The sequence below is a fragment of the Corythoichthys intestinalis genome, chromosome 5, assembly GCF_030265065.1.
Source record: "Corythoichthys intestinalis isolate RoL2023-P3 chromosome 5, ASM3026506v1, whole genome shotgun sequence".
Taxonomy (NCBI): Eukaryota; Metazoa; Chordata; class Actinopteri; order Syngnathiformes; family Syngnathidae; genus Corythoichthys; species Corythoichthys intestinalis.
Window position 1 is genome coordinate 50,666,750 of NC_080399.1, and position 25,911 is coordinate 50,692,660.

Below are 25,911 nucleotides of genomic sequence, written 5' to 3' on the forward strand. Positions count from 1 at the left end.
ATTTAAAATGAATGAAAACTAAATACTATTGAATATGTTGAAGCGGTATGCAATGTTAAGAGTCTTGTTAGCTGTAGGCGCACTATCCTATTCCCCTCACTATCCACTCGCGGGGGCCTGCGCTTGTCAGTGACGTTCCTTATTCTCGCTATATGATTATACAACTTTAACATTTGTTAATAATACGCTCTGTGTGTAGTATCATCTATCGCTTTTCCTTTTTAAATGGGCACTTATAAGCGAACACAAGAAGTAACAACGGGAACATTTTTAAACAGGCATTTCACGGGAGAGCATTTCGATTCTTCGGCCAATCATATAGCGAGAGCAAGTGGATAGTGAGGGGACCGCGCGCGGCTCGTAAGTGTCTCGGTCACGTGACTGTCATAGCCGGTAACGCGCTTGGCCAAATGGACACACAAGTACGGAAGGTGAATTATGCCAAACAAAGGGTTACCACAATGCCATTATTATCATTTTAAAAATTTAAGTGACGGGTAAAAATAGATTATAACCGGATTTTTATGACCCTGTCAGTCAAAATGACAGAAAACGAAAAAGTCTAGCACAACCTCTGGTGGAGAGGTATGAGGGAGACAGTTTTTGTGTTTCACACTTGCTGCTCTTGAACCTTTATTGAACAGAAAACACCAAAACAAAACAACGGCAACCGCCACTCTCAGTCATGGTTGCCACAACTACCCATGAACCATTGCGGGCGTAACACATAACAAATATCAGTAGTAAATAATTTTATTTTTTAAATCCAGCACCTTATTGTAGAGTACACAAAGCAACAACGTATAATCACATTACATTTAAATTTGTACATGAAACCGTAAAGTGTGAAAGCCAATTGCGAAAGTGCAATCGCAAGAAAGGCATCTTTTGCCCAAGAGACGGGGCTGTCACCTCCACAGTCAAGGATTTTCTATGCTAATTTTTGGAGTTTCAAATTAATTTACCGCACTAAATGCGATCAAACCTATTAAGAACACTCCCAGAAACATAAAGTACAGCTGTGCAAAATTTCCTCAAAATTCACCGAGCCGTTTTGGAGTCCATAGGGAACAAACACACACACAAAGTTCCGTTATATGTAAGTTTAAATACTGTATCAGGAAATATGATTTCCGAAATTTACTTTCATACTCTCCCATGGTTGAAGTGTACCTATATGATAAAAATGAGACCTCTCAATTTTTTGCTTGAAGTGACATAACATGCAGTTGGTGCAATGTGCAAATTCCGAAATTTTATCTCAATAACTTAACGCCAGTCACAACACATACATAAAATAATTCCATCATTTTAATGAAACATAAAAAATGGTACGCATTAACATCTGGTTGTATTGTTGTTATTATCATCATCATCATCATCATCAGACTTTTTCCATCTTCTTACACATTTGTACACATTTACAAAAGTGTAAAAAAAAAAAATTAATTACTTAAAAATAAAAAACTTGTCATGTTCAATAAACATAAAGGTTGTTTGTTGATGATTTATTTAAACATTTGTAATTTGGGTCTGATTTTCAGAAGATTTTTTTTGGTTTTGTTCAAATTAAATTGTTTACCAATTTTAAAATACAGTGTAAAAAATTAACTAGATGCACATATGCATAAAACCAGCAAACAACGCTGTCAACTAGTAAAAAAATCAATCAAAGAATTTAATGCACAGGCAAAGAATTTGTCATCCACCGTCAACTGGTCTAGATTATTAGTTTCATCGATGGTTAGTTTCATTAGTAGGAAAATAACATGTCCTTATTTGGGTGTTTATTATTACATAAGCATGTGATGATGCTTTTGTTTATGTGTGCGTGTATATCGAAAGGTACAAAATCAGCTCTTTCTTTCTCACTTCGACACACACGCAGTTTGTACATCTATGACGAATACTACGTCCGCCTACGTCAGAAGCGCACCCTGAAAAGAATAAAACTCTTTGGTTATTTATAAAACCTTTTCTGTACCAGAGTTAAAATTAAAAAGGGGTAACGCAGAGAGGCAAGAACAGGGGATACGAAGGGCGGGAAGAAGGAAGCCAGCCTCATTCTCATCCATCTCTTTTCCTTGTCTATTATTCATTAGCCTCTTCTCATCCCTCATTCAGCATGCTGATGGAGAATAAAATAGGTCAGAGCGGGATAGACTGGTGCTCAAACAGTGACTGATGTATTCTCTGACACGCCGTGCACTTTGTCCTCACTACCTTGTCTTCAACGCATCTTTTTTCCCTTTTCTCAGCCTCTCTCATTTCCTTACCATAATATTGTCATCTCTCAGTCTTGGCTGATTAAATTCACTGCAAGGACTGTAAATTAAAGCGTTGAGCTGGGATATTTAAATGAATGAACAGTGCAAAAAATTGTTCTATACTACATACAGGGGGTCCTCTGGTTTCGATCTCCTCAATCTACGACGTTTCGACACCCGTGCCGCCTCCGACATTTGGTCCCTAGCAACTATGTTTCTGCTTAACTAGTGCATTGCGCTTGTTTGTGTATTTGCACCTCAGGGATCTTTGCCTTTTTCGCCCTTTATCCTTCACATTATAGCCCCAAAGAAGAAAGCTGGGCCTTCTAGCTATAGTGGTATGAAAAAGTATCTGAACCTTTTGGAATTGCTCACAGTTCTGCATAAAATCACCAAATCATCAAATGTGATCTGATCTTTGTCAAAATAACACGGATGAAAAAACAGTACTTAACTAAAACCACCCAAACATTAATTGGTTTTCGTATTTTAATGAGGATGGTACGCAAACAATGACAGGAAGGGTAGAAATAAGTAAGTGAACCATCACATTTAATATTTTGTGGCCCCTCCTTTGGCAGCAATACTTTCAACCAGACGCTTCTTCTAGCTGCAGATCAGTCATCGATCAGGACTAATCTTGGCCCATTCTTCTCTACAAAGCTGCTGTAATTCAGTCAGATTCCTTGAATCGAAATTCATGAATCGCTGTCTTTAGGTTAGGTCATGCCACAGCATCTTAATGTCTCAATGAGGTTCAAGTTTGGACTTCGACTTGGCCACTCCAGATCGTGTATTTTGTTCTTCTGAAACCATTCTGAAGTTGTTTTACTTCTGTTTTGGATGATTGTCTTGCTGCAGCATCCATCCACTTTTTAGCTTCAACTGTCTGACAGAGGGTCTCAGGTTTTCCTGCAAAATATCCTGATAAAGTTTTGAATTCATTCTTTCATTAATGATTGCAAGTTGTCCAGGCCGAGTTAGCAAAACAGCCCCAAATCAACATGGTCCCCCCACCATGCTTCACGGTGGGGATGAGGTGTTGATGTTGGTGAGCTGTTCCATTTTTCCTCCACACATGACGTTGTGTGTTACTCTCAAACAACTCGTTTTATCAGTCCACAAAATATTTTGCAACAACTTCTGTGGAGTGTCCAAGTGCCTTTTTGCGATCATTTAACGAGAAACAATGTTGTTTCAGAGAGCAGTGGGTTTCTCCGTGGAGTCCTCCCTTGAACACCATTCTTGGCCATAGTTTTATATATAGTTGATATGTGCTCAGAAATATTGGACTGTCCCAGTGATTTCTGTAAGTCGTCATCATACACTCTAGAGTCCTTTTTTACCTCTCTGAGTATTCTGCACTGAACTCTTGGCGTCATCTTTGGTGGACGGCCGCTCCTTGGGAGAGAAGCAACAGTGCCGAACTCTGCATTTGTAGACACCTTCTCTGACTCTTGATTGATGAACATCCAGACTATTTTAGATGGTGTTGTATCCTTTTCCAGTTTTATACAAATAAACAATCCTTGATTGCAGGTCTTCAGACAGCTCTTTTGACTGAGCCATGACACACATCAGACAATGCTTCTTAAGACATTTCTTACCAGGTATGTGTTTATAGTGTGCAGGGCAGCTTTAAACCACTCAGTGATTGGGCACACAACTGACTTAAAATGTTTGGTAAAAATTGGTGTCAATTTCTCTTTAAGTGACCTTAGGCAGAGGGTTATTTTTCCCCCTTCTGTCATTGTTTGCATGCTATCCTCATTAAAAAATTAAAATCTATATACAGTGGGAAGAACAAGTATTTGATACACTGCCAATGGGTTTTCCCATTGGCAGTGTATCAAATACTTGTTCTCCCCACTGTATGTCTGGGTGGTTTTAGTTAAAGCAGACTGTTATCTCATCTGTGTGATTTTGACAAAGATCAGATTACATTTGATGGTGATTTTATGCAGAAATGTGAGAAATTCCAAAGGGTTCACATACTTTTTCATACCACTGTATCCTTGTCCAGTCAATGATACGACCAAAGTTGAACTGTTGCGCAAAAACGCCTTGCTCGTCACCAAAAGCAGTTTTGTGTTCACAGTTCAAGTCCACGAAACCAAACTTCCAGTTCACATAATGTAAAAATAAGGACAGTAAGAGAGATGCAAGAATTTCACTGGCAAATTACTTTATGTAAATGACGGACTCACAAACTACAAATGTTGTGAAAGATAATGTCAGTACCTCCTGTTCTCTTGTGCAAACTATTTTTTTTTTCATGCCTTTCCACAAGTATGCCTGTCACAAATGATTAGTTCAATGGTGAACTAATGACCAATTATTATGTTGAGTAGTCCATAGACTTCAAAATATTTTATGAACTCTATGAATAGTCAAATAATCAGCTCAAATACAAATCACAGTTTACTGCACTAGCAAGTAGCTGATCTTAGTCAGTGGTCTCCAAAGGTTTCTGCATCTGCAGTTTTTCATGTAACTATATACTGTAGTTGTCATTAGCTCCTAGCTTAAAGCTTTTTAGGCATGTGAAAACTAAAATAAACACAATTAAAATAATCGTACATTGAACATTGTAGCTTTTACCAGCATTCCTGACATGTTAATGAATGATGGTGCACATTAAATAGAAGGCGATACTAGGGGCCTAACATTTTTAGCTGTGATTAAATGTGTTTTAACACCCAAAACCTATGCACTATGATTAATGAGGTGAAAGGGAAAGTATTTGATTAGATATGGACCAGAGACATTTTATGCAAAATTTCACCAGAGATCACGTTCATCCAAATCTGACAGCCAAAATTGTGATCACTATTAAAATATGCTTTATTGAGCAGCCCTAATACAAATTTGACACTAATGATCCTAAGATTACATTGCTACCACACCAGATAGAAATATGTCAAACTCACATTATCATGTGAGAAATTCCAAATTTTGTTGTGATAAATTTAAAGTTTCAATTTAGCATTCGTCAAAACAAAACGTCACAATTCTTCATGGCTGAAGTCTGACTCAGCTTTATGTCGTGAGTAAGTTGTTTAGTAATCACACTACTGTTTTAAAATATAAAAATAATAAACCGAAGCGTTCACTAAGATTTAAGAATAGCCAAGAAGTTTGGAAAAGAGATAGGATGGCCATTGAACCACTGGTCTTTTAACAAGCATCGCAGATTTTAATAAATGATGCTGGCAGCTCTGTGGTTAACCGTGTAATGAAGTTATCAATAAGACTGACACAAATGGGCGGTTACGGTAGTACAAATCTATACCTTCGCCAAAAAAATTATACCTTTTCCTGAGTATGGCATTATTAATGTGCAGTGACTCGCATACGGGGATACACGGGATTTCCCCGGTGGGCCGGTGTCGGGAGAAAAAGGTAGGGTTGTAGTTCCTAAAATAAGTAGTGTTTGGTGTTACTTCACATGCCCGAACCACGACCCTACATATTTTACACGTACACGGGAAAAATAGGTATCTGGTGAAAACTAAGTAGGAATTGGTAACTGCAGTCAAGCCAGCGGACGTTCGTGTTCTCGCGGTCAAATGAACCCTAAAATTAGCGCACTCGCATATTAGTAATTGCATTCTGACCGAGCGGCAAGGCAGGTGACTTGCATGTTCTCCTGTTGTTCCCAACTCTTAAAAACTCTCAACTAGGCTTGCACAATATATCGTTTGAACATTGCGATCGCACTGTGTGCATGAGCAATAGTCCTATCGCAGGACGTGCGTTTTTTTGTTTTTGTTTGGTTTTTTTATGCAAACTTTTGTTTTGCTTCATAAAATCAGCAATTGCGCAGAGACATGGCTTCCTGGATTCCTTTTATATCCACCAATCTTCATCACTTACAGACCCACTTAGCCTGGATTAAACGGTATTATATGATTATGTCCCAATCGCATATTTTTGCACCCAAGTACGAGTCACCTGATTTTGAGAATCTGCCGATACAGAGTCCCTGGACTCTAGATTTTTTTTTTTTTTTGCCTTGACGCTCACGCTTCTGAGAACAGCCTCTCACTTACAGAATGAAGAATTGCCACAGCACACTTCAGGCTGTGTTCCAAGTTTAACGACGATTAATACATTTGTGCCTTTGATCATAGAGCTACCGAGGCGTCTCTAGCCAGATCAAAGCTATGAACCTGTCAATCATCGTTAGCTTTAAAAACAAGCGCCAGCTCCAATGGTGACCAAGAAAAACAGTTTGGTCACATTGCTTAGCAGGAGGGAGGGTGAGAAGCTGCACGAGCATGAAGCAGAAAACCAAATATATTTTTTTAATTAAAAACCCAATCCTTTTCACCAGATTCCGATCCTCTGAAAAATGGCGCCGTCGACCCGATTTCCAATCACGTGATAAGATTGGGACATCTCTAATTAATAAAATCTGGTCATAGTGAGTCAACCAAAGTCTTCCCAAACAGAGCTTTTCAAGTAATCCGATGAAAATTATTCATTCATTTTCCATGCCGCTTTTCCTCACAAGGGTCACGGAGGTGCTGGAGCCTATCCCAGCTAACGCCGAGAAATGGTGTTGACAGGTGCAGAATTTTCATTGACATTTACAGTAATCAATTCATTGCAGGGACTGTTTTAAAAGGTAGTACATAAAAATATTAAGTGACAGGTACCATCGTTTTTGTCCAGGCTCGTTTCATCACTTATATACAGTATGTAGATTTTTTTTTTTTTTTTTTTTTTTTTTTTAAACAATTCTGTTGAACGAAAATTCCATAGTAATGGCTCAATTTGAGTAATTTTCTTGTGTATTTATTGTTACTTTTGTAATTTTCAAGTGGTTTCAGTGACCATTGTGGGGTTTTCTTTCATTAACAGATGCGTACCAACAATTTTATCCATTTGGTATTTTATAGCCAAACAAAATAGCACATAATTGTGATGGAAAACCTAGAAAGTCCTGTTTGAAGTTTCCCTAGAGCCATGTAAACCACACTGAAACATGCTTCGGTCCAATCAGAACAAGGGGATTTTTTTTTTCCCATCTAATTGTAAAGTGCTAACAGTATGCGTGGTGAATGAGCCTCAACACACTGTCCCCACATGGGGGAAACTGTGGTTAAAAGTGAAGAAAACCAGTTGGAGGCTGTAAAAGACTTGAAACTGGGAACGCAAATTTTGTTGAAGCAAAACAATGACTTAACAAAGCCAAGTGTCTGGGTCGAGATGTACAAAGCTGGTATATACCTCAAGTAATGCAGCTTTAACTCCAGAGTATGGTGGCACTACAAAGCATTGACGCAGGAGGGCTGAATTTCAATGCACATCACAGTTACATTTGCATAAAATTTTCAGAACTGTATCAGTTTCACAATGGGGGGGGGTCACACAAAATTTTTAAGTTTGGTTCTATGTTGCCAAAACGTAGAAAACGCTCAAGTTGTAAGACTACTTCTAGAAAGTAATCTCCTGTATGGATAGAACTTTTTTCAAGCGTTTACTGTAAATATTTTCACTGTCATTAGTCGCCCCCTGCTGAAGATTATGAGTAATGCAGGTTAGTTTAATTATTGGAATGAAAATAAATTTTAACAGTTGCCAACACCTTGAACATGATTTTAATTGTGTCCATATGTCTTGAATGTTTTTATTTTTATTTTTGTAGATTACCTGTTGACTGTTACAAACAGTATGACATAAATAACAAATTTTGTTAATAAAAGCCCAGTATCGGATCCATCTTGGCAATTTGCACTACAAGTTTAATGACATTTCTTGCATAAAACATTTACATAATGTATTTTTACACTGCATGGTTAAAGTCACTCAAGCGCCCTCCGAGTTGTCTTCATAGAAGACTTTCGCCATAGCTAAGGCGACCTTGGCTACTTTTTTGTCCTTGGCATCTGCACCCATGTTGGTACGAGCAAGTCCTACCCAGTAGTGCTCCGTGCGGGCCTGGTAATCTATCAACGTCTCGCCATCCTTCGTTGCTGGGTGCTCATCTTCATCTGGGGAAAGAGAGATTCAATTTTCATGTATTTTATTTAATGCTGCATGAAATCAGCTCATAAACCAAGTGGGGAAAGCCTGTCGCGTTGGATAAAAGACATCATTATGAATCGTCATCTTGAAACTGTTATGTGCGGTTCATCCAGTCTTGCAGCTCCACTTTACATTATTATTATTATTTAAAAAAAAAAAAAAAAAAAAAAAAAAAAAAACTGCTGAAAGGCGAATGATTTGGCGATCACAAAATGGCATTCTTACACTGATACGAATTACGATTGCATCAGTGATTTAGTCACACACTTTGATGATTTTGTCACCTAAATCTACTGGATGATATACTAGTACAGTCCCTGACAAGTCTTGTCGCTTATCCATTTTGTAGAAACAGTTGCTAATAACCTGACTTTTAACTATTCAATTGGTTTCAGAAATGGCTCATATTAAAGCTAAGACCCTCCCAAATTATGTTGAATGTACAAAAATATATTTGTTTCACTGAAAAAAAGATTTATCATTTAATGAAGACATAAAGGTCAAATTTTGGTAAGACAAAAGTTTTGTCGCCTACAGAAAGCAGTGTGAAAATCGAACAAAAAATGTACTTCAAATACAAAAATATGTTACATAACATAAGCAAATTAAGTAGTGATGCTGTGAGATCCAAATTTAATATTTTGTATGACTTCCATGGGCTTTGGTAAGGGTTCATACAGTTTATTGATGAAGTCATGTGGAACGTCAAAGAAAGCAGTCTTGCATGCCTCCCAGAGTTCATCAACATTCTTGGGTTTCGCCTTCCATGCTTCCTCTTTCATCCTACCCCAGACATGCTCAATGATGTTCATGTCTGGTGACTGGGCTGGCCGGTCCTGGAGGATCTTGATCTTATTTGCCTTGAGGAACTTTGAGGTAGAGATTGGAGATGGAACACCATCCTGCTGCAGAATTTGTCCCTTTTTATGGTTAGGAATGTAAGAGGCAGCTAAGATTTGTTGATATTTCAGACTATTTATGTTGCCTACCATCCTGCAGATCTCTCGCACACCCCCATACTGGATGTAACCCCAGACCATGATTTTGCCACCACAAAACCACAGTTTTCTGAGTGAATCTCAGATCCATGCGGGCTCCAGTAGGTCTCCTGCAATATTTGCGGTGACTGTGGTGTAATTCAATGGAAGATTCATCTGAAAAATCCCCCTTTTGCCACTTTTCCAGCGTCCATCCTTTTGACAGGCTGTGGGCCTTGGCAAATGCAACACGGTTTTTTAATTGTCTGTATCCTGAGAGAGAGTCTGAAATATCAACACATCTTAGCTGCAGCTTACATTCCTAACCATGAAAAGGGACAAATTCTGCAGCAGGATGGTGCTCCATCGCATACTTCAATCTCTACCTCAAAGTTCCTCAAGGCAAAGAAGATCAAGATCCTCCAGGACTGGCCAGCCCAGTCACCAGACATTCACATCATTGAGCATGTCTGGGGTAGGATGAAAGAGGAAGCATGGGGGACGAAACCCAAGAATGTTGATGAACTCTGGGAAGCATGCAAGACTGCTTTCTTTGATGTTCCTGATGACTTGATCAATAAATTGTATGAATCCTTGCCGAACCGCATGGATGCCGTCCTTCAAGCCCATGGAAGTCATACAAAATATTAAATTTGGATCTCACAGCACCACTACTTAATTCGCTTATGTTATGTAACATATTTATGTGTTTGAAGTACATTGTTTGTTCAATTTTCACACTACTTTCTGTAGGCGACAAAACTTTTGTCCTGCCAAAATTTAACCTTTATGTCTTTATTAAATGATAAATCTTTTTTCAGTGAAACAAATATATTTTTGTACATTCAACATCATTTGGGAGGGTCTTAGCTTTCATATGAGCCATTTCTGAAACCAATTGAATAGTTGAAAGTCAAGGTTATTAGCAATTGTTTCTACAAAATGGATAAGTGACAACACTTTTGTCAGGGACTGTAAACTTCCATTTTTAGATACTTTTTATGCTGGTTATTGTTAAGGATTTAGCCCCAGTTTCCATCCTATACCTCCTCTAAAGTAAATAATATATTTTCTCTATAGTCAACAGTGGCAATGTTTACTGAAAATTATGTGAATATTTTCCGACATATTTTGTAATTTTCTACTAATGTGTATATTGGATATTTTACAACAACTTTATTTCTATTTTAAACTGAATTTTATTTATCTATTTATTTATTTATTCATTTATTTTACAATTGCCAAGTTAGTGAGGTTCTGTTCATTTTGTTTGTTCAACTGGAAAAAAAAAAAAAACTTTTAACTTAAATTTTAAAAAAAAGATAAATGATCCCTTGCCTGTGTCATCAGACTCCTCTTCCTCCTCTTCCCCTCCCTCTGCTCCCCCTGCCGCCTCCTCTTCCTCATTGTCATCCTCTGACTCAGACTCTTCCAGCCATTCTTGGGTCTCTAAAGAGAGTGAATCATCAAATTCAATGAAAACTCAAACACCACCACCACCAGGCTACCTTCTGAGGCAGACTTATTATGTTTCAGATGTTTGTGTAACTTCTAGTGTTGCACAGATACCAATTTTTGGCCCCCAATACTAATACCCGGCGGTTTTTATGGAAACATTTTTTTCCCCGTTTTCATACGAACTTCATACTTCATACCCAATTGATTGTAAAGTAATTGCAATCGTGGCTTGGTCAGACACTGCTTAACTCGTTGGCTGTCATTGACAACGCTACACGTCCAATCCATATGAAATGGGAGGGCGGACAATAAATAAATAAATGAACGTTCATTCGCTGCCACCCTCCTAAATCAAATCAAATGGAATGGCCATCTACTAGTGATAAACTCACTAGAAATTCATTGCAAAAGGATGATTGGACAGCATACAATTAGACATCTATCGTCATCGTGAGAAGTGCGAGAAATGCTTTTTTTTACGACAGGGTGCGTAGCTGGCAGCCATGTTGGGTGTGACGACCAGTGGTTAGAAACTGGATCTTGAAAAGTACAGGGAGTTCCAAAATGTTTGACCCCATTTCATAGGCCAATAATTTTGACAATTTTCGTTGGAATGACCTCAAATTTTCACAGCTTGTGTAGAAACGTTTCGAGTTTTTGTGTGCAACGTTTGGCATTTCTATCTTTTCAGGTTAAGAAATGCCGTTCACTTCAAAAGAAAAGGCATTTTGCGTGTTAATAGTATGCTCGGACTCAGTCATCGAAGACAGTACAGCATGCCTTCCTCACAAATTTTGCAAAGAAGGCACCAGAACTGAAACAGAGAATTACAGCTGCACTGGAAACTGTTACCAAAGACATGCTACAGCGAGTTTGGCACGAGCTTGAATACTGACTGGAGGTGTGCAGTCACAGGCGGCGCTCATACTGAACATTTATGAAAATCTGTCATAGAACCAACAAATATTTTTACTTTTCTTTGTAAATTTAACCAATAAAACTTATGACCTTCAACAAAAACTGTATTTGGTTTCATTAAGATCCATCAGTTTCCGAGATATGGGCATTTAGAATGAGGTCAACCATTTTGGAACACCCTGTATATATTGCACAGCATCGGCACGTAATTTTTTAGTACGGCCTGATACCGATGATGTAATTTTAGTGCTGAAACCGCTATTTTTGTTGGTATCAGTGCAACACTAGTAACTTCCAAGGTGGACTTTCCTAACTGGCTGACTCACTTGGATCCATCCCAACCAAGACCTCCCACTGGTCCATTTTGTGGAGATCCAGACAGTAGAAGTCGTTCAAGGTGAACTGACGGCTCCCCACCTCAAACATCCCGCCATAAAGGAACAGCTTGCCTTGGCGCACGGTTGCCATGGCGCTGGACCTTGGGCAGGGCTCCACCAGAGCAGACGCTGAAATGGAATGAAGGAACAAAGCAATTGAAAGAGCATCCCCAAAATTAGTCTTCAAAATATCCTCATTTGCTGTTGGACCTCAGCTACATTGGCCAGCTTGTGTCAGATGACATACAATTTCAGTAAGATTCTTGCTTATGGCGAAAAGGTTTTACTATCCAACGAGTGAAAAGCTGATCTAAATCTCATGTCTGTGGAGAAAATCATTAAGTGTTTTTGCTTTGAAAATGACCTCTTCAGAAAATCGGGTGTGCCCAGAGGAGTAAACAAATCTGCCGTCATCTCATCGGTTTTCATTGACACTAGTGTAATTCTGTGATAGTGTGTATTGGTGTGTACCATCCTCCTCCTCCTCCTCTTCATCCTCCTCCTCCTCATCATAATCAATGGCCTCCTCCGCCTCCTGAGCTCCAGGGATTATTTCCTTGATGGTCATCACTGTGCCGTCCTCGGTAACAATCTCCTTGATGACCTCGGTCGGCCCTTTGGAAGCATCATCTTCCTTCTCCTTATCTGCTACATCCCCTTCGGCTTCATTCTTCTTTCCTCGCCGACGTTTCTTCTTCTCTGTTTTGTTACCCTGAAAAAATGGCGGCAATTGTGCCCCAGTATAATATTTTTTTAGAGAGTCAGAGTATTCTGTCTATTATCGTTTTCGTCAACAATGATGATAACGAAAATATTTCGTCGACAAACAATTTTTTCATGACGAAGACGAGCTAAAAACATGGCTTGGGAGACTAGAACATAACGAGATGAACGCTAGTTATCGTCTGACGAAACGACAACGAAACGAAAATTAAACATATTTTCTAAAGATACACGATAATATCGGTTACCGATAATTATCGGCCGATAATGGCAATTATGACGTCACACAGATAATACAGATTTTTAAAAAATCAACCGATAATGCAATCCGATAATTATATACTTGATTTAGCCTCCAAATGTGCGCAACCAAGCAGTTTTCTCCACTTCTCCACCGCCGCCTGCTCAACCCCTCCCCTCTCTCAAGCCCCTGTGGGAGGAGGGGTTGAGGAGTACGGCGTCATAGAGGAGGCGGTGTTACACATCAGTGTTGAGGCGCTCTCACTAGCGTGCGTTGCTTTTCCCGTATGTGAAATGAAATAAACGACGCTCTCGCCATCTACAAAACAGTTCCACAAGGCGTAAAGAAAGCGTCCTCATTGGACACCACTAACCCAGCAGCCATTTAAAACTGCATCACAATGATTTTTGGAACGAATACAAGGCTGCTGCTAGCGCGAATGCTAAAGCTATTGTAAACACAAACTATAAAGGAAGCTACGGGGCTTGTGACGATACAGAGACGCTGCGGTCCTCCCGGAGTCTGGTTGTTTGGGAATGCAGCCCAAAGCGGGTGGTAAACTCCCATCTACGGCTAAACACCTCACGAGACCGATAGTCGACAAGTAACTGTCTTCCGACGGAGCCCGCCGGTCCGGCAGGCCGCCGCCGCCTCACCCTAGGTGGGCAGAGCAGAGCCATGCACCGAATACGGCTCAGCGAGCCGGCCAGGGCAGGCGGATATCCGCACGAACTTAGCTGCCGCCGCCACTCCGGTTCAAGACAGAGGCCTAGCGTGGGTGCTAATTTAGCAGCCGGGCGGACTGAAGGGCACAGGCGGGAGGAAATTCCCAAAATGACCCGATAGCCAAACCCCTGGATGAAAAAATAATGCAGTTTATACGACCACGATTGTTTGTGAAAGACATGCCGATCACATCAGTTTTACCACGGACATTTACACAAGTGTTGTCAAGAAAGCATGTTTATCATAACGGCACAGTGGTTAGTTGATAATTTTAACATGCACCAAACCACACAAAGAAGTCATCCAGTCAGTAATGCATTTAGTACGCTTTAAATTTATGACGTCTTAATCTAATCATTCTTCTTAAATCTAGTCAAATAATTTTCCCCATCTTGTTTGAGTGTTGAAGACTAGTTAACAGATGAATGCGCCAGATTATTCCACTTACTTGAACTAAATATTGCCATTTGCTCTTATTAAACCCAAACATCTAAAAAAAAATGTCATTTTTCACCTAAGTCAAGAAAAAACTGCTTTCAAATAATGTTTTGAACCATACATATTCTTGAATAAAGAACATTTCAAGTTTTTTTTAGGATTATGTATAATAATTTATTGCTTAAAATAAGGCTGTAAAGCTTATTTTCAGCTGGCTATTTTTCTTCAAGAAATCTGAGTGAAATATACTTGAAGTGCTGGCATTTAATTTCACTTATGTCCAATAGATTTACACTGAAAACAAGGGAATTTAACTAATTTTAAGGAGTTGTGTTTTTGCTGTGTAGTAATGTCATACGTTAGGAATGGCTTACTTTGAAAGCCATTTTTGTGCAACTTATGTATTTACTGTGTAAGTAATTCTTGCCAAAAGTTTACCACTACACAATGTCAGACAATCTGTCTTTATTTAGATGTTGGAATTTACCATTTGTTCACATTTGATGTTGGGAAAAAAAGAGCAATAATATTTTTCTACAGTAATATTTTCTCTTGTGTATACTTTAAAATTTTACATAAATCTTTTAATAAAATTATCGGCTTGACATTATCGGTTATCGGTTGGAACGAGGAGGAAATTATCGGTTATCGGTATCGGTTGAAAAACGCATTATCGTGCATCACTATTTTTTTCATACGTTCACATTATGTGGAGTACGTCAGCTTGCATTGTAAAAGCATTTGGGTCGTGTCACTCATGTGAGATGTGCTTTGCCTCTCCCTCACTCTCCTCACCGGACTTTAGGATGTGTTTCAAGCTAGGCTGTGCTCCAGCTTGCTTGTTTTAAAACACATGGTAAGATTTGTTTTCTTATCTTGCCAAGAAAAAATATGCAATGTTGCTTTAGCCTTTAAAAGTCTGTGCAAGATGACCATCACTCGTTGTGTTAGCATAGCATTCGCGTTAGCATTAGCATCAACTTTAGCATGGCGAGCATCCTCTTTAAACGCTCGGACAACTTTTTTTTTTTTACGTACAGTTCGTAGCTTCTAGGGGGATTTAATTGGAAATTATGCTTTTCCTGCTGAGTGTGGATTACCATCATGAAGTTGGCGTTGTCCTCGTAGACGCTACACTATGTGCTCGTGTGTATTTGTTCATTCGAAATTGTTGGTTACCTTTATTTGTCTTTGGACTAAAACTTTGGAATTTTACAGACGAAAACATTTTGAGTAACTGTCAACTAAAACTAGATTAAATTTGTATGAGATTTCGTCGACTAAAACTAGACAAAGATGAACATATTTTGAAAGGACTAAACTATGACAGACTAACAAGTATTGTCATCCAAAAGACAAACACAAAAACTAAAAGGGCTGCCAAAAACAAACATTTTCTGTCACATGACTCTGTTTCCAGCATTCAACGTAAATTCTCCCCAAAATTGACTCCATTTAGTCAATCAAATGAAGCCAGGCTGTCATGAGCCAATTTTTGTCACTGTCACTTCATAAGGTCACTTGACAGCAGCTCACCCTGAGTTTTCCAGGATACCAGCGGTTCTTCACCGTGTCATACAAGTAGAGGTCGTTATAGAAGTCACCCTCCAGCGTCTCCTCCTCTTCCTCATCACAAACCCCACCGAACAACACGGCGCGCCCTGCCGGGCCCACTGCCATGGAGAAGCCTGAGCGAGGAGGAGGCTTGTTTCCTGATGGACTCAATCTGGACCACGTCCACTTTTCTGCAATGCATATTTCACAATTAAATGAGACGAAAATGATAAAATACATTGAGCTTATAGACCCTACCCACCGACGTCACAAAATCACGTGATCGCTGTATTGTTCCGCCCCCTTGTCCGTCATTTTGTGTCTGTATTATCAATGGTCTCAATTGATCGAGCAATTTATAATGCATTTCATGGAAGACCCGGTGCTTTCGGATGCCGTAAACTCACTTGATGCGTTGCATAAAAGGCGTTATGTGGAAAAGCTTCAGTTTATCCATTCGCCAGATCCATATTTGATGCCTAAATCGATGTTTTTCGACCCGCTGTCTCCGCCGTATTTGCCTGACATCTGCTAGCTACCCTGATATGTACAACTATCTTGTCCACACAAAATCAGCCTATTCCCACGAAAGTTTGAAAAACTTTAAGAGCTTGGAGGCTTATTAATACTTCGTTGCTGGTTGGGTGAAACAGGTCCTCGTCCACGAAAATTGGGCAGGAATCTATCTTGTGCTTGGAAAGGTGAGTTACGAAATTTTGAATTCAAAATCTTTTGTTCTTGCTAACATCCACTGTCAAGTCTAATGTATTTCATGTCATTTGTCAATGGAGTTAGGGCTTTTAATGTTTATATGGTTTAGCGATAGCACTCTCACTACATACATAGGTGTATGTTGTCGGCGATTAGCCTAGCAATGATCTTAATTGTGGTTGTCAGCCCAAAACCCTCTAAATATATATTAAATGCATCTTACCAGATGTAAAATGACGACTACATAATCTGTGGTAATCGTTTGGAGCCCAGTTTTCTCTTCGAATTGCAGCAGCCCATCTCGCTCTCTCCTCTCCGGGTCTCTCGGAATCCGGTAGAACTTCAAGTCTCTCCGTCTATCTTCTCTGTTATTGCAACCGACCGCCACACACGCCTTCACCATTTTGATTATTAATGTTAACGAGCAGAAAAACACGTCGTAAATAGGAGGAATGTACGTAGCCGTAACAGGTAAACACGATGTGTTGACAGACAATTGGGCGGCACCAGTCAGGAGGGCGGAGTTGTGACGTCACGTGGGTAGGGTCTATATTGTTTTACCTTGGCCATCTTTACCCTCTTGCTTTAGAAGAAACATGTCAGAATGTATAGTTCCCTTCTCAATGTCCTTTTTCAGTCTCTAGGTTAACACAACAGCTATTAAGGTATTATGACATCACATTTGCAATTATCATGACAGCCAGTTAGTGCCAGACCATACGAAAACTACCCATAACTCAAACATGAAATAATATAAAAATAAAATGATGAGCTCACAAATACCTGTTTTGAGTATCCTCCATAGATGATGATACCAGAACCATCGGGCGTAGAGGTCATCTGACAGGCGGATCTCGGTGAAGGGGCAACTCCTGACACGGAGAGGCGTGACCAAGAGAAAGCGTCCAAAGAGAATGAGTAGATGTCATTGTAGTAGATAAAATCTCTGTGAGGGCGAAAAAGAAAGACGGGCACAGAAAATTCTTAAGAAACTTTTGTCTTTTTTTTCGAGTTATGGTTGAAACCGGGATATCAATGCATGGCATTCAACATAAATTTTGTTTGCAAGCAAGCTTTTTATAAAATCATCGGTTAGTACAAGTTTTACAATATTGTTGGTGATTAGACTCACCTGCAGAGTCTCAATTTTGTAATCTCATACTGATTTTTGGAGTACTGTGGACGTTGCGGGAGATTCGGACCAGCCTCAACTTGAAATGGCAAAATCCCAAAATTGAATGTAAGAATGCAACAACTGATCCATTAAAATCGATTAATAAATTAGATGTCAACGAATTTGATAATCAGTTTTTGGTGGCAGCTTTGAACAGTCCCGTTTGGGTCCTTGTTTGTGTGTAATGTGAGGCTGCGCGTACACCAGTGATTAAAGCAAAAGAGAGAGTTCATTGCTACTCTCAGGTTGGGTTGCTGAAGCAATACTGTACTACGAGGTGTCAAGAGCTAGATTGTCTTTTGTGTTGTTAGATCCAGTGTGACTCAATCAGAGGTGAGTAAATGAAGCCAACTGCATTGTTTGCATTCTTTGTTGACGAGACGTCACTACTTAGCACGGAGCACTAAGCTAGTCAGCAATTATGCTAATCAGCATCTTAAGTGTCCGTTTGTATTGTGTTTTGAAGAAGCAGATGAGCACTTGAATTATTATTAGATATTAAAGTTGTCTCATTTCCTTTTATAAAGAAACCACACACATAAACCCATTCATATAAGAGTCTCCTTTCACCACAAACTCCCATTGAAACTGTAAATTGTCATACAAGAGTGTGTGCTTTGAAATTGGATTTGGACTGTATCTATGAACAACTGTTTGATAAAGAAAACTGATTCTTTACAGTCTTCCTCCTCCTGCTTCGATTTTGCTATTTAGAGTATTTGAAGAAAGTAAATGAGTCATTGACATAACCTATATCAGTGCTTTGAACACAAGAAAAACATGTCAATCAGCAGCACATTTTTAAATTAGGACTTTTGAGTTGTGTACTGAAAATTTATTTTTATGTTACATATATAACTAATATATAACTTTAACAAGTTTTATGTACTTAAAACAGTACAGTTGTAGACTACAAGTAGAGAAGCTGTAGTAAAATATTTTTTATGGAAATAGTCAATCATTTTGTCTTCATGGTTACTTACAACATGCTTAAAAAATTTTCAAGTTAAATTGTGAAGGTAATTGATGAAGGTGACATTAATGGTTAATCGTCTGATTAATCAATTATGAAAAAATAATCATGACTTAGAGCCCTAATTTAATGACAAAGTGCCAATTTTTTTTTTTTTTTTCATTAAAAAGCACATTTCAGGACTTTTTTAATTTTATTTGGGCGCTATGTTGGTCCTGAACCGCAAATTGTTTAATTTGTTATTAATTATTTTTATTTTTTTTAATTGAATGGAATTGTTCAGTAAAAAAAAAAAAAAAAAAAAAAATTCGGTAGTTTTCATATTCATATTCAATGCGAAAAAATATAGATTATACCAAGTATGTCAAAAAAATCTTGAGTCAGACTGTCCTGACTAGTGTCATAAAATTATATCAGAGTGCTGCTTTAAGTTCTTTAACAGTGGTCAAAGTAGGACCGCATGGTTTTACAACAAGGGTCAACAAAAATATTATAACACCCGTTTTGCACACATTTATATTAGGGCTGTCAAAATTATCGCGTTAACGGGCGTTAATTAATTTTTTAAATTAATCACGTTAAAATATTTGGCGCAATAAACGCAGATGTCCCGCTCAGACAGATTTAAATGACAGTACAGTGAAACGCTTACTTGTTGTTATGGAGTTTCGCCGCCCTCTGCTGGCACTTGGGTGAATGACCATCTCGCATATTGCCTCAAACAGATTACAATGAGGCCGTTTATGGACATTAAGAGTGAAGAGAATGCCACCGGCCGCTTGGGGGCAGCGCCGTTCCATACTCATGTTATTTCTTCTAAACGTAGGAGAATTAGTAGTTGTGAGACGTTTATGCTGTATTCACAATGCAATGCAGATTGCTATTTGTGCTCCACACATATTTCGGTAAGTTTTCTTTGTTTTAGTGGCAATTATGTGTCTCTTGTTGTATTTTGGGTAAGATATGCACAGATATATGTTATACAGTAAAGGCGAGTGGACACAGGCGTTCTTTGGACCGCGCCATTTATTGGCAACTCCTTCACAACAAACATACAGTGGGGAGAACAAGTATTTGATACACTGCCAATGGGAAGACCCATTGGCAGTGTATCAAATACTTGTTCTCCTCACTGTAAGTATCGTTTAGTGAAAGGAATATTATTTTTGTTGTGCTATCTCTCTCAAAAAAAAAAAAAAATGTTCACAAAAAGAAAAGCACTTCAGTCTATAGCAGTGCTTCTCAATTATTTTCTGTTACGCCCCCCCCAAGCAAGACGTAAATGTTTCGCGCCCCCCCAAACTCTCCGCCGCCACTGTAAATAGTATTATTCGTCTATAAAATTACTATTATAAATACGCATCTGCCTAACATTGTGTCCTTTTTTTCTAATAAAGAAAAAAAGTAACAGATCAACTTATAATAAAGTATAACTTTATTAACATTGTTTTGTTTGTAACAGAGAAGACTTGACGTGCATCAATTTGCCTGAATTTAAAAAAAAAAAAAAAAAAGTCACATTCAAACTGTAAAAATACACTCAAGGTATTTTTGACCATTTGATACAGAAAAATAAAATGTAATAAAATCCGTAAATAATAACAAATTCAAATTGATTAGAAACATTTACTCATGAGGACAATATGCCAAAAAATTTGACCGAAAAAATGAATAAAGGAAAAAAAGAGTGTCCTTGGACAGAAGGATAGTTTTTATTTTTGCTGCTCACACTCAGTATTACCTCCTTTGCAATGGTGTGGAGTCATTATGCAATGAGCATGCTAACAATACTCACTGGTTTACTGATATAACACTGACAAAGCAGGACTATTGTTGGCAATATTCGGCACGTTTTCGCTGAAAAACAATCAAGCGGCTTATCAATGAGATTGGGGTCGAATGTCTAAGTGGCGTCTTAATTGATTTGGCTTCTGGCAGTCCGCTATAATTATTTTCAGACACAGTAAACAGTAGTCTTTCCTCATCACCCCACTGTATTAAAAGTCAAAGCTAAAAGGCAAACGGCCCGAAAAAAGCGCATTCTCGGCGGCCGAGGTAGAACCGTAGGTGAGGGCGGTCGTCGTGACGATCCCAAGCCGAAAATGGCACTTCTCGGGCGGCGACGTGAGAACCGGACAAGACAGTGGGTCGCTGTGTGAGTGAGTCCGGTCGGAAAACGGCTTTTGAAAACGGCGGCGGCGCACTGCTCTTCATGTCTGTTTTCTGTGTGCTGAGTGCTCTTCCTTAGTTCAAAAATACTGCACGCACTCTGAAAATGAGAGCGCCACTGCCACCCACTGAGTGGATGTGCAAGTACACTTTATTCCAGTCCGGCAAAAAAAGAAAAAAGCATGTTCCCCGAGGACACATGCGCCCCCCCTGGCATCGCTCTGCGCCCCCCCAGGGGGGCGCGCCCCACTATTTGAGAAGTACTGGTCTATAGTAATGAGGCCCTATTCTGACCTAGTTTAACAACAATGCAAAATGAACTGGCATTCCATATCAAAATAGCTATGCAAAATACACGTAAAACTTAGACTTTGGTCACTCTATTTTTATTATTATTTTTATTCTTATTATTATTATATTAACTCTACTTTTGATTGAAAATTTTACAAATTTTATTAAAACGAAAACATGAAGAGGGGTTTTAATATAAAATTACTATAACTTGTAACTATAACATTTATCGTTTAAGAACTACAAGTCTTTCTATCCGTGGATCACTTTAACAAAGAATGTTAATGCCATTTGTGGATTTATTGTTACAATAAACAAATACAGTACTTATGTACAGTATGTTGTATGTATATATCCGTCATGTGTCTTATCTTTCCATTCCAACAATAATTTACAGAAAAATATGGCATATTTTAGAGATGGTTTGAATTGCGATTAATTGCGATTAATTACGATTAATTAATTTTTAAGCTGTAATTAACTCGGTTAAAATTTTTAATCGTTTGACAGCCCTAATTTATATACTTATGAGTCAATTGAGCATTAACATTTTGCCCACCTGGTGCTCTCATGAAACCCTCCAAACACCAACAACTGTCTCCGATTGAGTGCCATCCTGTGGCCACTACGACCCGATGGACTGCCAGGCGCTCTAGAAAAACACAGTTAAGGTTAGCGTATAAGTAGCTATGTTATCAATAGCAACAGCCTGTCTTCAAATAAGTCCATCATACTTGATATTTTCCCAGGTATGTGTTGCAAGGTGCAACACCCAAAGGTCCTTGTAATGGTAGAATTGTTCCCCGTTTGGAGATGCAAATTCTCCTCCAAACACCCACAGCTGGCCCCCACCTTGAGAGACTGCTACCGCCTGATGGATAAACATGGTTGAAACAATTTTTCGTTTAGATATAGCTAAGTGCAATCAAGCGCATTGAACCGTAGTGGCCGAAAAGGGTCATTGCATGTAATTGACTTTACTATATATGATTTTAAAATTAAAGAGTTTTTCGGTCAAATAATGTCTATAAAAGTTGTAAAGCAATAAAACAAACAACAAAAATGAAGAAATGAACAAAAAAATATGTTTTTAAAATGGGTCAAAAATTTTTTTTTTGAACAGATCATGTGACTAGTACCTTAGACCAGGGGTCCCCAACCTATTCCACAAAGGCCCACTGTGGTTGCAGGATTTCATTCCTACCAAACAAGATGACAACACTTTTTCCCCAATGTGGTGTTTTACAAGTGCAATCAGTTGATTGCAGTCAGGTGTGGCTTGTTTTAGCAGAAGCCTCATTGGTTCAACTGTCTCTGCTGGATCGGCTGGAACAAAAACCAGGACCCACAGTGGGCCTTAAGGACTGGGTTGGAGACCCCTGCCTTAGACAGTCATTTGCTTTGCTTAGCCAAAACCACCCGAGGACCGAAGAGGCCAGATGGATATACGTAATTTTTTTAAACCTAAGCTTTCAAAAGCGACAACTACTGAGCAAGAACCAAGGATTGAAAATGTGGACCATCAAACGCCAGAGAGCACCGCCAAAATGGTGAGCAGAGTTTCAATTTACCTCACTAAAGACGCTAATTTTAAACCAGAGCCACTTCGGGTGCCTTGCCAATGTAGTTACCCCTGTGAAAAATTGCATCCCTCCGGCCGTGGGAGTACACACATTAGTTATAAGTTACGTCAATAAAAAATTAATTGAAGCCAGAAAAGAACCACAGTTATATATTTTGGACATAGACGTTTATTAAACTGGAGAAACTCTATACAGGACTTGAATTACAGTAATAACAGTTGTAAGTCATCCTGCGAGTAAAACAGTAAAACATTGCCTTTTTTTACGTTCAGTACGTATCTTACGTTATACGACAGGGGGAAAAAAGTTGTTTTTTTGATGGATGGGCCATGTTTTAAAACCTCGTAATCATCAGCAAAACCCGAAAATCAAGCAAATCAGTGAGCGCAGTGGCTCCGCCCAGGGGATAAAAATTTTTGAAGCGGGTACTAACTACATTAGCACGACACCTGTGGGCGTACCATATTCAATGGATGACGATCTTGGTGAAAAGTATAGCCGTCCTAAACAGCCAGACTTAGAATTCCCCTCAAGAATGATGGGAAACAAAAAAAAACAAACGTTCATTTTCAACTTATTATTACAAATATTCTTGTAAGTTAATTTTATTGCTGACGTTGCATTTTGGGTTCATCAACATGGTGTGCCCCCCCCCCCCCCCCCCCCCGCCCCAAAAGTCAAACTCCGCTTATGGTGGCCACACCGTACACATCTAATATGTTGCTCACATTAGTCCTCAGTGTGCTCAGGCAGATTGTGTGTCTGCTCAGACATATGAAAAATTACTAGAGGCAATTGACTTGGACGTACCTGGTGGGAGCATCGTGGGGGAGGTGGGTTGGGGATCTCTGACTTTACCCAGCTGTTTTTCTTAATGTTGTAGAAAAACAGATCATTGTACAAGTATGTCTGAAAAAATGAAAACAAGAATTCAGTTTAAAGGTCTGGGACAAACAAAGAAAATCTAACATATTATTCTATTGAGCTATCTTAACAGATCATTCTGAAAGATAAGCATATAAAAAGTGTTTGAATTACCTTCTTCCCATTAAAGAACTCACCACCAAATAGGATGAGCTCATCTTTCTCAGGATGAGCACAAATGGATGCACTTAGCCTGAAAATCACGGAGATATTAAAAAAAAAAAAAAAAAAAGTTAAATCAATGTTAATATAAATAGCCTATGCCTTTCCAAAAAGTTAAATCAATGTTAATATAAATAGCATATGCCTTTCCACAAAACGAAAAAAAAAAAAGTCATATTTTATGATATGCTGAGTCAAAGCAGTGCTTGGAAAACAGAAGACAGTGAAAGTGAAGGCTGCACTCGCACCTTGCCGATGGAGGTGGACATGCAGTCTCTACAACCTGAGTCTTCTTGGCATCCATGCTCTGAAATTCAGCAATCAGAGCCTCCAAGTCCTCCTATGAAACAAGCATCCGAATTTCCTTACAATTATGCTGTCAATTATGTTGCACAAGAGCGAATTACTGGGCTGTGATTTACATTTAGGACTGATGCCACTTGAATATGCCTTTGGAATTGCTTTCGTGCATCATTTGCTTATATTCTAAGCATGACGAGGCCACAAAACTATGATTATTGTTTTTCCAGCAATACAAAACAGAATCACCTCTTCACGTTTGGACCTCTTGGAAACCTTTTTCTCCATTTTGGCAGCGGTCTTCTCAGCTCCCTTGACTTTCTTTTCGTTTTTGCCTTTTTTCCCCATGTTTTCATTCCGTAAAAAGTTAATAAAACGTCAAATTGCCATCCATAAAAGCATCCCACATGTCGAGTTGAAATCCAATGCTGTCCTGGATCAGCTGGTTTTGCTTCCGATCCGTGATTGCAATTTGCAAGTGTGAAAATCTGACAGCGCCGCCTAGTGTGTCGGAAGATTAAGTTGTATGTTGGTATAAAGAGTATACAATACAAATAGTAATGCAGTACTTCTCAAATGGTGGGGCGCGCCCCCCCAGGGGGGCGCAGAGCGATGCCAGGGGGGGCGCGAGTGACCTCGGGGAACATGCTTTTTTTTTTTTTTTTTTTTTTTTTTTTTTTTTTTTTTTGCCGTACTAGAATAAAGTGTACTTGCACATCCACTCCGTGGGTGGCAGTGGCGCTCTCATTTTCAAAGTGCGTGCAGTATTTTTGAAGTAAGCAAGAGCACACGGAAGAGACTCATGCAGAGCTGGCTGGACTCACGCAGCGACCCACTGTCTTCTTCGGTTCTCACGTGTCCGGCCGAGAAGTGCCGTTTTCGGCTTGGGATCGTCACGACCACCGCCCTCACCTACGGTTCTCCCTCGGCCGCCGAGAATGCGCTTTTTTCGGGCCGTTTGCCTTTGACTTTTAATATAGTGGAAAATGAGGAAAGACCACTGTTTACTGAGTCTAAAAATGATTATAGCGGAGAAGCCAAATCAGTTAAGACGCCACTTAAAGACATTAGACCTCAATCTCATTGATAAGCCGCTTGACTATTTTTCAGCGAAAATGTGCCGAATACTGCCAATTTTCACAATCGTCCCGCTTTGTCAGTGTTATATCAGTAAACCAGTGAGCACTGTGGTGAATCAGCGAAAATAAAAACTTTCCTTCTGTCCAAAGACTCCCCCCCCCCCTTCTATTCAGTTTTGGGTTTTTTTCGGTCAAAGTTTTTGGCATGTTGTCCTAAAGAGTAAATGTTTCTAATCAATTTGAATTTGTTATTATTTACTGATTTTATTACATTTTATTTTTCAGTATCAAATGGTCAAAAATGTACCTTGAGTGTATTTTTACAGTTTGGATGTGACTTTTTTTTTTTTTTTTTAACTTCAGGCAAATTGATGCGCGTTAAGTCTTTTCTGTTACAAGCAACACAATGTTAGAAAAGTTATACTTTATTATATGTTGATCTATGTTACTTTTTTTCTTTAATAGAAAAAAAGGACACAATGTTAGGCTGAGGCGTACTTATAATAGTAATATAGACGAATGATACTATTTACAGTGGCGGCAGAGAGTTGGGGGGGGCGCGAAACATTTACGTCTTCCTTGGGGGGGCGTAACAGAAAATAATTGAGAAGCACTGTAGTAATGCAATAGGAAGGCAAAAGAAAACATGCAAACAAAAATGTATGAAAGTCATGTTAAATGAAAACTTTATTTTAAAATACAACTGTTTTTATTGCCTAATTGTTACTCAAGTCTGTAATTAAATTTTAATAGCCTGTTTATGAAGAGCAAATCGTGTTTTCTGTTGTTGAACTAGTTCTTAGTGATCTTTTTTGTTGTTGCCTAAATTATAA

The 25,911-nt window shown here is 38.9% G+C and overlaps 1 protein-coding gene across 3 annotated transcripts; it reads right to left on the reverse strand.

Annotated features, from left to right (window-relative positions):
* Nucleotides 1-4,255: 4,255 nt before the first annotated feature.
* klhdc4 (kelch domain containing 4) lies at nucleotides 4,256-24,482 on the reverse strand. 3 transcript variants are annotated; one of them, XM_057836942.1, is made up of 13 exons: nucleotides 24,249-24,482; nucleotides 23,948-24,039; nucleotides 23,652-23,730; nucleotides 23,424-23,522; nucleotides 21,765-21,901; nucleotides 21,590-21,682; nucleotides 17,207-17,369; nucleotides 17,000-17,063; nucleotides 15,695-15,903; nucleotides 12,502-12,742; nucleotides 11,980-12,159; nucleotides 10,616-10,726; nucleotides 4,258-8,266 (listed from the first exon to the last, which is right to left on the reverse strand). In XM_057836942.1, exons 1-13 carry the CDS (start codon nucleotides 24,345-24,347, stop codon nucleotides 8,082-8,084), a joined length of 1,752 nt encoding a protein of 583 aa, XP_057692925.1. In that variant the 5' UTR covers nucleotides 24,348-24,482; the 3' UTR covers nucleotides 4,258-8,081. The 3 variants fall into 3 exon arrangements, with proteins under 3 accessions (XP_057692926.1, XP_057692925.1, XP_057692924.1); XM_057836941.1 differs by having other exon boundaries at nucleotides 4,261-8,266; nucleotides 16,985-17,063; nucleotides 24,249-24,480; XM_057836943.1 differs by lacking the exons at nucleotides 23,424-23,522; nucleotides 23,652-23,730; nucleotides 23,948-24,039; nucleotides 24,249-24,482 and adding an exon at nucleotides 22,170-22,257 and having other exon boundaries at nucleotides 4,256-8,266; nucleotides 16,985-17,063.
* Nucleotides 24,483-25,911: the final 1,429 nt, after the last annotated feature.

Bases quoted from the DNA above. Each gene is read 5' to 3' on its own strand.
- klhdc4 (XM_057836941.1), bottom strand. From the start codon at position 24,347: ATGGGGAAAAAAGGCAAAAACGAAAAGAAAGTCAAGGGAGCTGAGAAG. The intron at 12,160-12,501 runs GTACACACCAAT...ATTCCATTTCAG, and splicing joins AGAGGAGGAGGAGGAGGATG to CGTCTGCTCTGGTGGAGCCC. The intron at 8,267-10,615 runs GCAAGGGATCAT...CTCTTTCCCCAG, and splicing joins AGAGGAGTCTGATGACACAG to ATGAAGATGAGCACCCAGCA.